The 17,050-nt window shown below is 48.2% G+C and overlaps 1 protein-coding gene across 2 annotated transcripts in view; it reads left to right on the top strand.

Moving 5' to 3' along the window:
• Ubap1l (ubiquitin associated protein 1 like) overlaps positions 1-17,050 on the top strand; it is a 26,348-nt gene extending 9,298 nt beyond the window's left edge. For both annotated transcript variants that reach the window (XM_041679797.1, XM_041679798.1), the window contains exons 2-6: positions 5,481-5,707; positions 7,901-8,491; positions 10,730-10,939; positions 15,510-15,611; positions 16,445-17,050. In XM_041679797.1, the coding sequence (XP_041535731.1) occupies positions 5,588-5,707; positions 7,901-8,491; positions 10,730-10,939; positions 15,510-15,611; positions 16,445-16,579 (1,158 nt within the window). In that variant the 5' untranslated portion in view covers positions 5,481-5,587 and the 3' untranslated portion in view covers positions 16,580-17,050. The remainder of the gene's footprint in view (positions 1-5,480; positions 5,708-7,900; positions 8,492-10,729; positions 10,940-15,509; positions 15,612-16,444) is intronic.

Genomic DNA, 17,050 nt, shown 5'->3' with positions numbered 1-17,050 from the left:
ATCCCATGTTCCTCTTTTTGGGTCTGGCTTACCTTACTCAGGATAGTGTTTTCTATTTCCATCCATTTGTATGCAAAATTCAAGAAGTCCTTGTTTTTTACTGCTGAGTAATACTCTAATATGTATATATTCCATACTTTCTTCATCCATTCTTCCGTTGAAGGGCATCTAGGTTGTTTCCAGGTTCTGGCTATTACAAACAATGCTGCCATGAACATAGTTGAGCATATACTTTTGTTGTATGATAGGGCCTCTCTTGGGTATATTCCCAAGAGTGGTATTGCTGGATCCAGGGGTAGGTTGATCCCGAATTTCCTGAGAAACCGAAACACTGCTTTCCAGAGTGGTTGCACAAGTTTGCATTCCCACCAGCAATGGGTGAGTGTACCCCTTTCTCCACAACCTCTCCAGCAAAGGCTATCATTAGTGTTTTTTATTTTAGCCATTCTGACAGGTGTAAGGTGGTATCTTAAAGTTGTCTTGATTTCCCTGATCACTAAGGAAGTTGAGCATGACCTTAAGTGTCTTTTGGCCATTTGAAGTTCTTCTGTTGAGAATTCTATATATCTATTGACCATTTGTATATCCTAATGAGAATTTAAAACTTCCTATTGTGCCAGGCGTAGTGGCGCACGCCTTTAATCCCAGCACTTGGTAGACAGAGGCAGGTGGATCTCTGTGAGTTTGAGGCCAGCCTGCTCTACAGATTGAATTCCAGGACAGGCTCCAAAGCTACAGAGAAACCCTGTTTCAGAAAAAAAAATGCTAGCCGGGCGGTGGTGGCGCACGCCTTTAATCCCAGCACTTGGGAGGCAGAGGCAGGTGGATCTCTGTGAGTTCGAGGCCAGCCTGGTCTACAAGAGCTAGTTCCAGGACAGGAACCAAAAGCTACAGAGAAACCCTGTCTCAAAAATCAAAAAAAAAGAAGAAGAAGAAGAAGAAGAAGAAGAAGAAGAAGAAGAAGAAGAAGAAGAAGAAAAATGCTTCTGGGTACACCTTTTCTTGACAGAACCTAACTATTGCAGGAAAACAAACATCAGACAACATTGGCATCACCTTGTGTTTTGTTTCATTTTAGTTTTTGTTTGTGTTTTGTTTTGGTGCTTTTGACTCAAGATTTAAAAACTGGTAGAGTGAAGACAACTGCAGTTGGTTGGAGCAAGCAGCCTCAAAGTTGTACCATGGAACTGAGGAGTAAGATTTTTTTATTGTGGTTTTTTTTTGTCATTGTTTTTGTTTTGGGTTTTTTGTTTTTGTTTTTCAAAGCAGAGTTTCTTAGTAACTATGAAGATAGTTCTAGAACTCACTATGTAGACCAGGCTGGCCTTGAAATCACAGAGATCCACCTCCTTTGCCTCCTGAGTGCTGGGATTAAAGGCATGCACCACCACTGCCCATCTGTGGCTGAGAATTGATTGTACATTGCTTTTTTGTTTAATAAACATGCCAATAAACTACATGGTTAAGGAAGTTATTCATCCTCCCAAAACCGACCCTACTCTGGGAAGGATGATGACCAAGTCTGTGTCCCAGGCCCGCACAGGGGAGGTGGCAGCACAGGGGAGGTGGCAGCACTGCTTTTGTGTAGATTATATGCATTGCTGGTTTTTAAAAATCTTCTGCTATGGTGGTTTGAAAGAAAATGGCCCCCATCGAGAGTGGCACTATCAATAGGTATGGCTTTGTTGGAAGAAGTGTGTCAGTGAGGTGGTGGGCTTTGGGGTCTCCTATGCTCAAGCCACTCTCAGTGTGGCACACAGTTGCTTCTGTTGCCTGTGGGTCAAGATGTAGAAATCTCAGCTCCCAGCACCATGTCTACACTCCCATGTTCCTCTCCAAGATGATAATGAACCGAAACACTGAAACTGTAAACCAACCCCAATTAAATGTTTTCCTTTATAAGAGTTGCCATGGTCATGGAGTCTTTTCATAGCAATAGAAGCCCTAAGACATCTGCCTTAATACCTTTTTACTTTTGTTTTTAATTTTGAGTAACCAGTCATAATGCCCTCCTTTTTTGTCCCCCAACTTGGGATTATAAACTTTTGGTTTCCCTGGGAGTGGGTGGAGATGTTTATACATCCAGAGGCTCACCTGCACACTGACTTGAGACCAGTTTAGTAAAAGTGAACTCCTTACAAACAAATAGAAAAGAAGTGTTTGTTTTGGGTAGAGAGATGACTAACTAACCTGTTTTGAACACTTCCTGCTCTTTCAAAGGACCTGGGTTTAGTTCTCAGCACCCACATGGTGGCTTACGATTGTAACTCCAATTCCAGGGCATCTGATGCTGACTTCTAGTCTTGAAAAGCACTAGATGACACACATATACATAACACACAGGCAGGTAAAACACTCATAAGTATGCTTTTTTTTAAATTAAAAAAATATTCATTTTCACATGGTGACAGACTTATCTTTAACATATATGTGTTATACATTGTATATATATGGAAATATATATTTGTTTTTTTGTTTGGGTTTTGTTTTGTGGGGCGTTTTTTGTTGTTTGTTTGTTTTGTTTTTTTCTGAGACAGTTTCTTTGTGTAGCCAAGAGTGGCCTGGAACTGGCCATATAGACTATGCTGGCCTTGAACTCACAGATACTCGCCTGCCTCTGCCTGCCCCCTTGTGCTGAGATTAAAGGTGTGTGCCAGAGCTCTGTTGTTTTACTCTGCCATTTGCGTCTAGAACTGCAGGATTGAAATTAGTGTATGGTGTGAAGTAGAGGTCATTTTTCTCCAGTTCTGAAGGTCATTTACACTAAGCAAGTGTGCTACCACTGCCCTGCACCTTCAGACCCAAGACTGTTTCATTTTGCCCTCAAAGTGGACGTCAGGTTGAGCAGAACATTTACTAAGAGGTCTTTTCCACTGTTCTGCAGAGCACACTTTTATCACCAATCAGGGTTCTGTGTGGTGTGGCGTCTCTGGTTGGTTTTATCCTTTGGACTTTTTGAAGGGCCTTGTGTCACTACTGCACTTATTTTTTCTGTTTGTTGGTTGTTGGCTAGGCAGTTTTATTGTTGCTTGTTTGTTTTCTTTAGTTTTGGGGAAAGGGTCTCACTCTGTATCCCTAACTGTCTTAGACCTCAATATGTAGACCAGACTGACCTTCGACACACAGATTCTCCCCAAGTGCTAGATTAAAGGTATGATGTCTGGTAGTCTGTCTGTCTCTCTGTGTCTGTGTGTCTGTCTCACTTTCTCGTGTCTCCCCTCTTTCCCCTCTCTCTCTCTTTTTTTTTTTGTTTTTGTTTTTAAGATTGCACTGGGGCCACTGGTCAGTGGTGGCACACACCTTTAAACCCAGCACCTGGGAGGCAGAGGCGGAAGAATCTCTGAGTTTGAGGCTAACCTAGTCTGCAGAGTGAGAAAGAAAACCTGTCTCAAAATAAAAAATAGAAAAATAGAAAATAAGAAAAGAAAGAAAGAAAGAAAGAAAGAAAAGGTTGCACTGGGGCTGGGGAGATGGCTCAATGGCTAAAAACACTTCAACACTTCCTGTGCTTACAGAGGCCAAAAGTTAGAATCGAAACCCCATGTTGAGCAGCTCATAACATTCTTACCTCTGTGGGAACCGGCGCACACATCACCTACATTCATGCAACACACATTAAAAAATAAAAGCCCTAGGGTTTGGAGAGATGGCTCAGTGATGACTCAGTGGTTAAGAGCACTGACTGCTCTTCCAGAGGATCCGGGTTCAATTCCCAGGAGCCACATGACAGCTTACAACTGTCTGTAACTCCAGTTTCAGGGGACCTGACACCCATAGCAAAACACCAATGAACATAAAGTAAAAATTAAAAAAAAAAATCCCCTGGATTTTCTTGGTTCTTTGTAACCCATTTAATTTTAGAATTAGCATGGCAATTTACACCAAAAAATGTGATAGGATTATGATCTTTCAGATCTGTAAATCACTTTGCAGAGAATTACATATTGAAGTTTGTCATCTTCCGGCAAGGAATGTTCCTCCATTTAATCTAGTAGCTTTTGGTTTTCTATGTAGAGGTCTTACACATACAGTGTTAGATTAAGACCTTGGTGGTGAATATAATGTCAATAAACACCAATGATCTATTTTGAAAAGTTCAATCTTATTATTTTTTCTTTTTTTTTTTTCAAGACAAGCTTTCTCTGTAGCTTTGGAGCCTGTCCTGGAACTCGTTCTAGTAGACCAGGCTGGCCTCCAACTCACAGAGATCCACTTGCCTCTGCCTCCTGAGTGCTGGGATTAAAGGTGTGTGCCACCATCGCCCAGCTCAATCTTAAATTTAAAAAATGCCTTTACATGGTTTGTTGTTTATATATAAGGATATAGTTTACTTTGTCTGTTGACTGTGTATCCAGCGTCCCTTCTAAATTAGGCTACAAATTCTAAGAGTTTTGCTCATAGATTCTTTTGGACTTTGCTCCTATAACTGTGATCTACCAGAATGATTGATTGTTTTCTTTCTTTCCAATCTGTATGTATACCTTTTCTTCTTGCACAAGCTAACATCTGGTGCCACGTGGGACAATTGCCCTGTTTCAGCACCAGCCTTGAGCACATCGCTCAGTATTTCACTTTGAATGGGGTGTTTGCTGGGGATGGTTAAGGATATTCTTCACTAGGCTGAGGAAGTTGCTTTTTAGTTCTGAGCTGCTGTGACTTATGGAGTTTTGTTTTGTGTGGGTTTTGTCTTTGTTTGGGGGTTCGTTTGTTTTTATCACTCTAAGTAAGAAGCCCAAAGCCTCATCAGAGCAGGCAAATATTCTCCCACTGAGTTGTATCCCCAGCTCCATGTTTCTTAAAAATAATAGAGAGGGGGTTAGAGTTGTAGCTCAGAGGTGGAGTGCTTGTCTAACAAAGCAAAGCTCTGGGTTTGGGCCTCCACTCCAGAAAATAAAATAGCAGGGAGATGGCTCAGTGGTAAGAACGCTTCCTGCTTTAAGGGTACCAGAGTTTGGTTCCTAGCTCCCATGTCAGGGAGATGGCTCAGTGGTAAGAACACTTCCTGCTTTAAGAGGACCAGAGTTCGGTTCCTAGCTCCCATGTCAGGAACTTTATGGTCAAACCACTTAAACTCCAAGTCATCCTGAGTCTATGGAGATGTGCAATTATATAATTTTTCCACTTTATTTTGTTTTTCTTTAAAATTTTTGTTACATTTAGTGTGTGTGTGTGTGTGTGTGTGTGTGTGTGTGCAGCGCAGTGCATGTGTGGAGGTCAGAGGGCAACTTGCAGGAGAATGCACAGGTTTGGATTACCAAACCAGGAAAGTAATTGAAAAACAAATCTTGTGATATTTTGGTAAGTTTATAGTTTTGCATTGTGCTCTATTCGTAGCTATCTTGGTGTGCATGCAGCCTGTGGGCACAGCTGGGACATGCCTGGTAATGCATGCCATGGACGTGAAACAGTCAGTATGGATGCTCTGGGTTTTCCTCCTTTTTTCCCCATACAGCACTGGCCACTTCTTCTTTCCCTTCCAGCTGTGGGGCCTCCACACAGAAGAGCGTGGCCTGAGCCTGATTCTGAGGACTCTACGCCCTCTCGCTACCACTCAGTTTTCTGAGACAGCTTCACCGTCTCGGGCAGAATGAATGTCCTTGATGGTGTCCCCTTTAAGGTACCCAACGGCCTCGTGATGGACACAGAGCCCCACCCTGCTCCAGAGATCAGTGTCCGGTACTGTAGAGAGCTCCTCCTGGGCTCGATGGTAAGTGAGTCTGTGTCTAGCCATCCTTGGATCTGACACCTGAGGCTGAGCCCCTGGGGCCTGCCTCATGACTGTACAGGGAAGCTTGGTTTGCTTTCCAATAGTCTAGGGAGTCTGAAAATAAGCCAGTAGGCTCCATGGAGAAGGCTGGTGTCTGGGTGGTGAAGTTGTTTCCTAGGTCACCTGAGAGCCTGCCTGTGTGAGCGGCCTCTGTGAATTGCTTGTCACTGCCAGTGTGCTCCACCTCATCCCCTCTTCCCTCTCAGCTGTTAGAATCACTCTAACCCTAACCCTAACCTAATGATAAGACTCCGTTTCCAGAATCTTCTGTTAAAAAGTACAGATAATACCAGGCGTGGTGGCACATGCCTTTAATCCCAGCACTCGGGAGGCAGAGGCAGGTGGATCTCTGTGAGTTCAAGACCAGCCTGGTCTATAGAGATAATTCCAGGACAGCCAGGGCTACACAGAGAAACCCTGTCTCAAAAAAAAGAAAGAAAGAAGCACTCTGTAGGCACATTAGGGGGAATAGTTGTCCACAGCCCAGCACGCTGGCTGGGGCCTGAAAGGACCTCAAGCCTCTTCCGCTGTCCTGCAGTGGGGGTGCATGCAACCTTGGGGTAAAAGTGAATTAACTTTCTACATAATCAAATTTACTTAACGACTTTCGGGGAGAGATATGCTGCATTTGCATTTATACTTAAATATGAGGCTGTAGCTTAGGACAGAGGAAATGCCTATATCATAGGATACATGTATCATAAGGTAGACACAAATCCATATAACTTAAAATTTAAAATTGCCAAGAATTTAGAAGCTGATCTGGGGCTCCCATGTATGGTAGCGCATACTATATAATCCAAGCACTTTAGAGGCCGAGGCACGAAGATCCTGAGTTCTAAGACAGTCTAGACTGTAGAGTGAGACCTGTCGAAACAACAACAAAAAGGATATGATTCAGCTTTATTTAGTTTGCACATGAGAAATCCAAGGTGCAGAGAACAAAGATGATTTATTCAGTAACCGCCCAAGGCAAGACTGACATCTAGTCCTACTCTCCAGATCATTCTGTGGTAGCTAAGCGTAGGACCTAACACATGAGAGATAGTGTAAAAAACAGCTTAGGTTTGTAGGAAAAAATAATCACAGGAGGGTGGCGCATGCCTTTAATCCCAGCACTCAGGAGGCAGAGGCAGGTGGATCTCTGTGAGTTCAAGGCCAACCTGGTCCACAAGAGCTAGTTCCAGGACAGCTAGGACTGTAACACAAACTTTGTCTCAAAGAACCAAAAACTAACCAAACAAAAAAACCACAGGAGGGAGAGGGGAAGTGGTCCTGGAATTCAGAGCAGAGAGCACAGAGTCTAGGAAGGAGAGACCTGGGGTGGGTGGAGTGGAGAGGCTCCCGTGGCCTCCAGAGCACACAGCAGGATACCAGGTCCTGCTCTTTGTGCACAGCTCTGACTGTCCCTGTAGCCTGCACTGTGCCCTCTCTTACTCTGACACAGGCCTGTGATACAACCGTGGCTGGCCTATATCTTAGACAAGGCTGGTATGGAACTCGTAGAGATCTGCCTGCCTCTGCCTCTCAAGTGCTGGGATCACCACACCTGGCTCTGTTCTGCTCTTTTTTCCGGGGAGGGGGGGCAGTTGATTTTTCAAAATAGGATTTCTCTGTGTAACAGTCCTGGCTGTCCTGGAACTAGCTCTGTAGATCAGGCTGGCCTCCACCTCACAGAGATCCACTGCCTCTGTCTCTCAAGTGCTAAGCTCACAGATGTGCGTGACCATACCCTGTTTATGTGGTGCTGGGGTTGGAACCCAGAGATTTGTGTGTGCTGCAACCGCAAAAGTGGTTTCTATAGAGAGTCTTGAGGTAGCTGTTGCTCAGTGACATATGAATGGTGAAGGGTGTTTAAATACTGAAGTTTTACCATGGTCATTCTATTAACTCATTACTTGATTTGCCCTTCATGTCAGGGTTTGCCATTAAACTGTTACGATGTCTGTCGGCCCCAGAAACATCTGTAAAGGAGGATGGGAGTGGGCTGTGAGGCTATCCAGAGCTTAGAGCCAAGAGCTTTCCCCAGCTGGCAAATTTGACTGAACAGGGTTCTCAAGGCAGCACAGAGGGCTGTGTCTCCAGGGCCCTGGCTTGCCACAGCTGAGCCTCACATCAGCCTTCTCTCTGCAGTATGACTTCAGCCTGGAAAGGGAGGCTCTCTTCTGGGTGGAAGCAGTCGTCCGAGGACCTTGTCCCCAACAATGCAAGGACTTGGGGATGGCATCAGCTCCTCCAGCCTGGTTCTTACTGGTCAGTCCAAAACACAGTCTGGTGCCTGCACCTGCTGAAGTCAGAGGCCCAGAGGCTGGATTGCAGGAACCTGCCGAGGAGGAAGAGGAGGAGGAGGAGGAGGAGGAGGAAGAAGAAATAGGGGAGAAGAGGGATGAGGACGATGCTTCTTCTGCCAGCGAGGAGGAGATGGACTCCAGCAGCCCTCAGCCTGGCTCCCCTGCAGCCGGTCGCCGCTGCTCGCTGGATATGCTGCGAAACATAAGGTCTGAGTTGGTTGGTGCCCGGCGACGGCTCTCGGAGAGCAGACTAGCCTCGTGTCCTCGAGCCCTTCTGCACCGCTTCCGAGGCCACCGCACTCTGAGCCTGAGTGCCAGCCTGGCGCCAGCCCCTGACCCAGTACCGCAGCTCCCCAGTGAACCCGTGCTGCCTCCACGACCCTCTACCGCCGGCGCTATGCCTCCACTGCGGAGCCACAAGCCCACTGTCGCTGTAAGAACTTTGTGTTCTCCACGGCCACAGGCCCTAAGCCAAGACCTCCAAGTTGAGGGTCCCTAGCCTGGGTTCCTTCCTCTGCTCATCTGCTCCCACCTGGCCCTGTGGTCCTGCCCTTCCTACAGCCTAGTATATTCTGCTTGGAGGCTCGTCCTTCTTTCGATTTCCCACATGGTGTATGTCACAATGATTAACAGTCGCAGTTTCTAGTCCCGTCCTTATCATGCAGAGGAATATAAATTCTTTTAGGGGTGGGATGGGATAATCATTTTTGCTTACTGGGCACCTAGCAGTAGACCCTACCGACAGGGGGAGCTCAATGAATGCCTGCTGGAGACTCAGCTCTGGGGCTTCACACTGAGCAGGCTGGAGAAGCTGGCAGCTCAATTAGGAAAGACGGAACAGTTGCTTCCACCAGATACCCAATGGACAAAGGATCAAGAGGATGTGGGGAGAGGCCCAGACTCGGTTATGGGATTGGCTTTGACAGACAGAACTTATGCAGCTGGCAAGACCGGGGTAGAGGGAGTGCACAGATAGTTCCTAGAGCAGAAGGGAGCCTACAGTCCAGAGAAGCTTACCATCCATCCGGGCAGCTCACGTGTGCCAAGTTTTGTATTTATATCTTTTTCTATTAAGAAATGAGTAAATTTCAGAGTCCACAAGTCCTGGATCCAGCGGAGACTGAGGCAGATCCAGCCTGATAGCAGAATGTGGGGCTTGGACACAGTGATCTGTTCCACAGTCAGACACGGGGGTGCTACAGAATAAGGCCAAGGAGAAACTGAATCCAAAACACAGAGTCCGGAAATCTGGCCGGGTTGCTGGACCTCTCTGCCACCCTCTACTTATAAAAATCAGCGTGACAGGAGGGGCTTTGGGAACTGGACAGATTCCAGGTGTTGATGCCAGTAGGATCTTCCCTGGTCAAGATCAATTTAGTTAGCAGACCATGGTGGAACATACTTGTAATCTCAGCAGCTCAGGAGACTGAAGCAGGAGAATTGTCACTGTGGGGCCAACCTCGGCTACATGACTACTTGTACATGGCTACTCTGCTACATAGTTATGAAACAAGACATTGTCTAAATGGGGGGCAGCTGGGGCAGAAGGATGAGGCATAGGGAAACTGAGGCAGACAGTAGCTAAGAGTCTTTTTCAAAGACAAAAGCAACACCGCTGCTCAGATCCGGATGGTTAGTGGTTAGGGTTAGAGGAGGAGTCAAAGCAGAGTCCCGAGGAAGTGGCGAGAGGTGGGAACTCACGTGGTCATATTTGCACCGAGGCCCAGGAACAGGCAGCACCTGGATTTCCCTCAGACGAGGGCAGATCTCGCCTGGTGGTGTGCCAATGCCTTGCTAGTTTGATTCCCAGCTGGGCGTCCTTCCTCGTGATACCAGCCAACCACAGGAATAGCCTCTGTAGCACAGCATTTACCTGGGTGCGTATGCTGGATTCCGTCCTGCTGGGGCCACCTGGGGTTCAGCATCCCCAAGGCAGGGTTCACATCTCAAATGTCTATTGTGCATCAGGTCACTGACGTCTCTGAACCTGGATTTCAATCTGTGATATGAATTAATGGGGTGATTCTCTCTCTCTCTCTCTCTGAGACAGAATCTCATGTAGCCCACGTTGACCTCAAACTTGCTATATAACGGTTGCTGAGGACAACCTTGAACTTTTATCCTCCTGCATCTGGGATTACACGCATACACCACTAAGCTCTGTGTATGAGCTGCTAAGGACTGAACCCAGGACCTTTTGCATTTCAGTCAGGCATGCTACCAACCAAGCTATATACCTTGTCTGTCTGTCTTTTGTTATTTCTTCCTGACAGAACCTTTTACTGTGATGCCCAGGCTCACCTTGAGTCTCTGGGGTCAATCAATCCTCCTGCCTCAGCTCCCAAATAGATTCCAGGTGTGTACCACCACACTCGGGCTGTCTATCATGTCTCAGTGTTGTGAGCGCTAAGTGAAACATTAGCCTTTGTTGACAACTTTCACGTGCCAGGCCCTTCGCCAATGAATCACTTTGCTCATGTTCTGATTTATGCCTCCTAACAGCCTGATGAGGTGGGTTTAACTGGCCTCTGTTGACATCTTGGCAAAGTGAATAGAAAATGAGTTGGGCCCTGCAGGACTAAAGTTCTCCACCATGTATGTACAGTGACGTCCAGCCCAGCTGACTGTGACCTCCTTTGGTTACTGACATGCCGTCCTCTCTGTGTTTCAGTCCCTCAGCCCATACACCTGCTTGCCACCTCTTAGTGGGACACCGCAGCCCCTCAACTCCTATAGATTGCATCCTGATTCGGCAAATGACCTACTGTCTGCCCTGACCAAAGAGGAGCAAGACCTCATCTGGCCAGTGGTCGCTTTGGGCTATCCCCTAGGAAGGGCCATTGTGGCTCTGCAGAAGACAGGAAGGCAGAGCCTAAGCCAGGTGAGTGGGCCTGGGGCTGAGGGGCTGCCATGCTGGAGCCAGGTAAGGTCAAATGGCTTTTGACCTTTGACTCGAAAGAAGTGTTTCTTCCTCTCTCTCCCTCTCCTGTCTCCTCTCTTGCAGTGCTGGGGCTTGACGGGCCTTGTACACAGTAGGCAGTGTCTCTACCATTGGGCTAGAGCCCCAGCCCAGCCCTTGCTTCCATCTCTTTAGTGGTAGAACCTCAACTTGGCATAAATTACCAAGTTTTTGATTAAATTTCTAGGTCTTACTATTATGCCCTCCATAGGTCTTTAGCAGGAATCCCTATGGCCATTTAGGGGATCTCCATATTTGAACCCATGCCCCAAACACAGGAGGCTGGAGCTTTAACCAACGAAGATCCTCTCTAGAACTGTCTGATAGGGCAGTCTCCACTGAGAGATCCCTGTATGTGTGTATTTGCTCATGCGTGTGCTGGTGGGGGTGTGGATGGCAAATGCACACGCAAATATGCATAAAGACCATAGGTCAGCCTTGGGTGTCTTCCTCAGACACTACTATATCTGTTTAGATAGTCTTTTCTAAATGATGTTTGCTGCCGCAGCTAGGGTGGCTGCCTTGGTCCAGTGATTGGCGATACTTGCCAACTAGACCACATTTCTTCAGAAAACTAGCCCCATTGATTCTAATTGATTCTAAGAGTGGGAGAGAAAAGTTTCAAGGTCACCTGACCCTAGCCTTCAGACCTTGCATACTTAGTCACTTCCATCTCTACTGTTAGAGATGTCTTTGAGCAGTCCAGATCTAAAGGGTGGAAAAGTAGATTCGACCTCTCAATTGGAGGGACTACAGAGAAACCCTATCCATTGTCAACCTTCCACAAAGAGCTTCCAGTGCTCAGGAAAGGCTTCAGGGGAGTTCCCCACACTGAGGGGGGCTTCAAGGCAAGAAGAGCTCTGCTTCTGAGATAAGAAGAGCTGTGGTGACAGGGACAGTGTCTTCGGGAGATGCTACTAACCAGTCTAGCTGTGGGAGGTGTGAGAGGCAGGCTCCTGGGACTTAGATAAGGGAGGAAAGTTGGGGCCAGTTGAAGGCACTTTGAAACCTAGATCAAATGTTGGTAAATGACCCAATAGACAAAAGGGACGTACGGAAGGACCGTGAGCAGGGATGATAGGTGGTACTGAGTGCCATTGCCTTCACCCACACCCCTCCCAATGTGCCATCCCTGCTTTGCACCATTGTCTAAACGTCAGGATTCTTTGTGGTTGGAAAGCTGGCTTCATGACAAGCGGCATTTCCTTAGTTCCTTTGGGATCACTCCCCCCTGAAAGACATTTTAGTCCAGTAAGTCCCCTTGGCCTAGATAGATGATAGATGACCCAGGAGAAAGGACACTAGGTTATGGAGACAGGGGCACTTAGAAAATATGGAAAAAAGCTTTGGCCATTCCTTCCTCCCTCCCTCCCTTCCCAGCCTTCATGTGTCCACTGCAGCCAGAAGGTTCATGGGCCAAGTGCATCAGCTAAGGGACACTTGTTATAACAGGTTCCCTTTGAGGGTTTCTTTTGAGGCATATATGTTTGGAATCAGTGACTTCTGAGGCTTTATTTTGGTGTCTGAAGGTGACATCCTTATCTACCCTGAGCCTGCAGCAAGCCTGGTAGCTTTTACAGTTCTGTAGGCCCAAAAACTGACCAAGCAGTAGAATCTCCAAATGCAGATGCCCAGGCCTGGTCCCCAAGGGCCCTTCAGTGGATCTGAGGCCTGAATGTAGTTTGGTATGGTACACAGGTAGTCAGCTTTTCAGGGAGCCCGTGATTTGAAGATGTGACTGCATGTCAGAGTCACCTGGAGGAGCAGTGACAGGATCCGGCCGACAGAAAGAGAAAGCCCGAGGTCCTGCGTTAGTCGAGGCGGAAGGAGAATTGACTCAGAAGTAGCCCTATGATGTTCATACATAGCATGCATGTGTTGTTCCCCTCCACACACACACACACACACACACACACACACACACACATCATACACACACAATAAAATAAATAAAGCATTTTTGAGACACACTCTCCAGGCTGTCATGGAACTTGTAATGTTGACCAGACCGGCCTGAAACTCAGAGATCCTCCTGCCTCTGCCTCCCAGTGCTGGGATTAAAGGCGTGTGCTGCTAAACACAGCTATAAGTAATTTTTTTTAAGTTAAAATCATCTGGAGAGGCTGGTGAAGATACATGCCTTTAATCCCAACAGAAGCAGACAGATCTCTGAGTTCGAGAACAGCCTGGTCTACAGAGTGAGTTCCTGAGGACCAGGCACGGTTACACAGAGAAATCCTGTCTCAAAAGACAAACGAATACTATAACAACAACAAAATCAACCTGGAAAGCCACAAGGTTGTCCCAAAGTCCAGACTCTGTCCCAAACCAGTTATATGAGGCCCTATTAGTAGCTTTTAAAGCTGCCAGAATGGTTGTAACAAGCACCAAGGTTAAGAGCATTGCTGTGAGGGAGTGTCCACCCTCTGCCCCTGTCCACTCTCCCTTTCTCTGGAGGTGACAGTTTCTCCAGAGTCCCTGTCCACTGTCATGTCAACTCAGAGCCCCTCCTGCCATTCCTGATCAGAGTGACCGAGAGGCACTGAGAGGTCAGGTGATATGGACAGACGTCATTCTGGGACTCTGGCAAACCATCAGCTCTACCAGGGCCTCAATTTCCTCAACTGTGGAAGGGGTTGGGATGAGTGACTTTCAAAATGCGCCCAGAGCCAGGTCTATATGTCCCATAGCTCCTCCTGCAGGAGCTCTGGACTCTGCTCCTGCAGCCCCAGGCTCCAGCTCTAGACAGCCTGCTCTCAGCTGCTTCTTGTGGAAGCTTCCTGTGCTGGGACAAGCAGACCAAGAGCTCCAAGCATTTGAAAACCACAGGGCTAGACTCTCTGTGCTTCCACAGGCTCTGAAGGTCAGCAGAAACTTGACCTAATCCTTTCCAGCTACACACGTGGTTCTCACAGCCTAGAGCTTTCATCCGGCACCTGTTGGCTGTAAATCCTGCTTCGATTTGTCCTGCACTGGCGTAGTCCCCCATGTCTGGTTTATCTCCTCGGCTAAGCTGTGTGTTCCTTGAAGGGAGTTCTTAATTGGTTTTATGAACATGGCATGTGTTTATTATGCTGGTAATCGGGATGCCGTGGTGACAGACTAACCTCCCACTGTGTGCCAAAAGTGAGTGGACCCAAATATAACGAGAAGCAGTATGCATTGCAGAGGGTGGGTCTGGCCGAGAGCCCCAAGGATGGATGGCCCAGTAAAGACAGTGTGCAGAGAGGAGGCCTCCTGGGAGGAGAAGGGGCTGGTCCAGGATGGGGAACTGGAGGAGGAAGCTGAGGTCGTGAGCAGGCTGGAATATGGTGAAGAGGCAATGTATTTGTTTTGGAGACAGGTTTACCTGTGCTGGGCTGACCGCAAACTCGCTTTGTAGCTGAGCGGGATCTTGTGTGTGTGTGTGTGCATACGCATGTGGCATAGTGTTTGTGTTTATGTGTGTGCAGGTGCAGACACTCATGAGTGCATGAGAGACCAAAGAAAATATCCTAGTCTCTGCTTTATTCCCTTGAGATAAGGTGTCTCACTGGATTCACAGCTAGGCTGGCAGGCAGTAAACCCCAGGAATTCTGCTTCTACCTCCCACAGTGCTGGGGTTACAGGTTGGCATGTGACAATGTCCAGATTTTTCTGTGGGTACTTGGCACTTGAATTCAGGTCCTCATGTTCAAACACTCTTATCCACTGGGCCATCTCCTCAGCCTTGACCTTGAACTTCTGATCCTCCAGCTTCCACCTCCCCAGAGCACCGTGTGCCCAGAGTGCTGGGGATGGAACCTCATACATGCTAGGCAAGCGCGCTACCAGCTTAGCCACCTTAAGGCAGTACTTACTTTGTTTTTTGTTGTTAGTTTTTTGAGACCGGTCTTTCTATGTTACCAGCAAGCCTCTGGCTCGCTGTGTAGCCAGGCCAGCCTTGGTGTAAGGGTCCTGAAGGCAAAACAAGCCTCTGATGGCATAATGGGGGGGCAGGGGTTAGAACGAATTTTCAGCCCCTGGAGAACTTCCTTCCCTGCCACTGCCCTTTCCCCCCTCCGCCAGCTCTGGGGCAGACTGTTGCCTGCTAGCATTCTAGGTGACAGGTGTGTCTGGGGATGGGGAGGGGGCATGGGGATGGGTGGCTGAGGAGGCTCCTTTTACATGTGGGTGCTGCTCTGAGAAGGATGGGTAGTCGGGTGGTAGGACATGCGGTGACTGTGGGGGGTTGACTTTTTTGTTTAGAGCTTGTCCTGCACCCCACTTAGGCTCCATGAACGTTTGAAGATCCCTTCTCTTGGATTCTGTCCCTCAGCCTGGGACATGTATCGAGGGCCTGTTGTCACTCACCTGCTGGTTCCCAAAGGAAGCCTGTCCCTCTTCTGTTGGTTTCCTGTTACTTGTGACAGGTTGTCCAGTCTCCATGACCTTGGGGAGATCCTTGGGTGACTCCCTAGCACATCCCTGGCACCCCTCTTACTATCTTTCCCCCATGCCTTCTTTGACCCAGTTTCTCGGCTACCTCGGTGCCTGTGAGAGGCTGCTGCAGCAGGGCTATGATGAGGCCCTGGTGGATGAGGCCATGGAGATGTTCCAATTCTCTGAACACCAGGTCAGCTGGGCACCCTGCTTGGACCCCAGGGAGTTGCAGGGGTGCAATGGCTCCAGAGCAGCCTGTGGACTGGCCAGGAGAGAAGAGGCCTGCTCACACTGGGGAGAAAGTACTGATCTAGAGAGTGGAGTGCAGCCAAAGGAGGAGACAGGATGAAGTGGAGAGGGCACCTAGAGGCTGGTGGAGCTGGGGCTTTTCCGCCGGTGATCAAATCAACACAACACATATTACTGAATTTCTGATGTTTTTGAGACTCCCATACCGGAGCAGACCGAAGATGCTTGAACTCAGGGAGATTGCTGCCCTCACAGCATGCAGGGAGCTACAGAAAGAAACAAGTGTCCATGATAGCCCCTGCCTCAGTAACAGGGCAGTAGTAATTCACAGGGCTGAGAGTTGCAGGAAGGGTACCAGAGAGGAGAGGAACACGCAGGGGGGCCAGTGAGGGGGGGAGTCTTCAACAGAGGCTGAGCTCCATAAACCCCAGCAGAACCAGCACACAGGCAGTACTCCCGGCTGGGCCTGTGTGTCCTGCAGGACCCGCTGTGCACTCCCTCATCCTGCCCTAATGCACATCACAGAGAGTCGGAGTGGGCCAGATGCTGGAGCCTCAGCAAGACCGGAGCCTCCTTTCCTTGGTGGAGGAAGAAAACATAGAGTTCGCCTTCCCAGAGGAAGAGGAAAATGACAGGCACAGCCCAGAGTCAGGCTTCTCTGCTGAAGGGAACACAGCTTTCTGGGACGGCTGGAGGTGTAGTGGGCACCAGGGAGGAGTACACCCAGGATCGGGGCAGCCTTGCAGTGATGGCATACCCTGTCTTCCTCCTCTTCAGGCAGGGGAGTTCCTGCGACTCTGGCAGCAGTTCAGTGATATGGGCTTCCAGCAAGACCGGATCAAGGAGGTGCTGTTGGTCCATGGCAATCAGCGTGAACAAGCCCTGGAAGAGCTGGTAGCCTGTGCCCAGTGACAAGCCAGGACACTCTGTGATGCATGGCTGACCAGTGAAGTACCAGACTCACCACCCATCTGAATTGTATTATTAAAACCTAATAAGACAAACCAGGTAGTGGTGGTGGCGCACGCCTTTAATCCCAGCTGGTGGGAGGCAGAGACAAGTGGATTTCTGTGAGTTTGAGGCCAACCTGGTCTATATAGCAGGTTCCAGGACAGCCTGAGTTACATAGGAAGACCCTATCTCAAGCAAAACAAAACAAAGGAATCTGACAAGGTCTACATTTTCCAGACCTGGCTCCTCTTCCATTAGAATCCTTAGGTAATCCCCTGGGTCCTGCACCTTATATTCTGACTCAGAAAGCACAGATGGGCAGCCTCCAGGAACGTGGTTGGCTGGAATTATATTGTTTAGTTTTCTCTATGTCGCCTGGTTGGCGTTGAACTTGTGAGCTCAAGTGATCCACCTGTGACCTCAGTCTCCCTG

Source organism: Microtus oregoni, unplaced genomic scaffold, assembly GCF_018167655.1.
Source record: "Microtus oregoni isolate MIOR12 unplaced genomic scaffold, Mior012 000032F_ref0000030, whole genome shotgun sequence".
Classification (NCBI taxonomy): Eukaryota; Metazoa; Chordata; class Mammalia; order Rodentia; family Cricetidae; genus Microtus; species Microtus oregoni.
The sequence above is the reverse complement of the archived record's forward strand: the minus strand, read 5'-3'. Positions and strand labels throughout refer to the sequence as shown.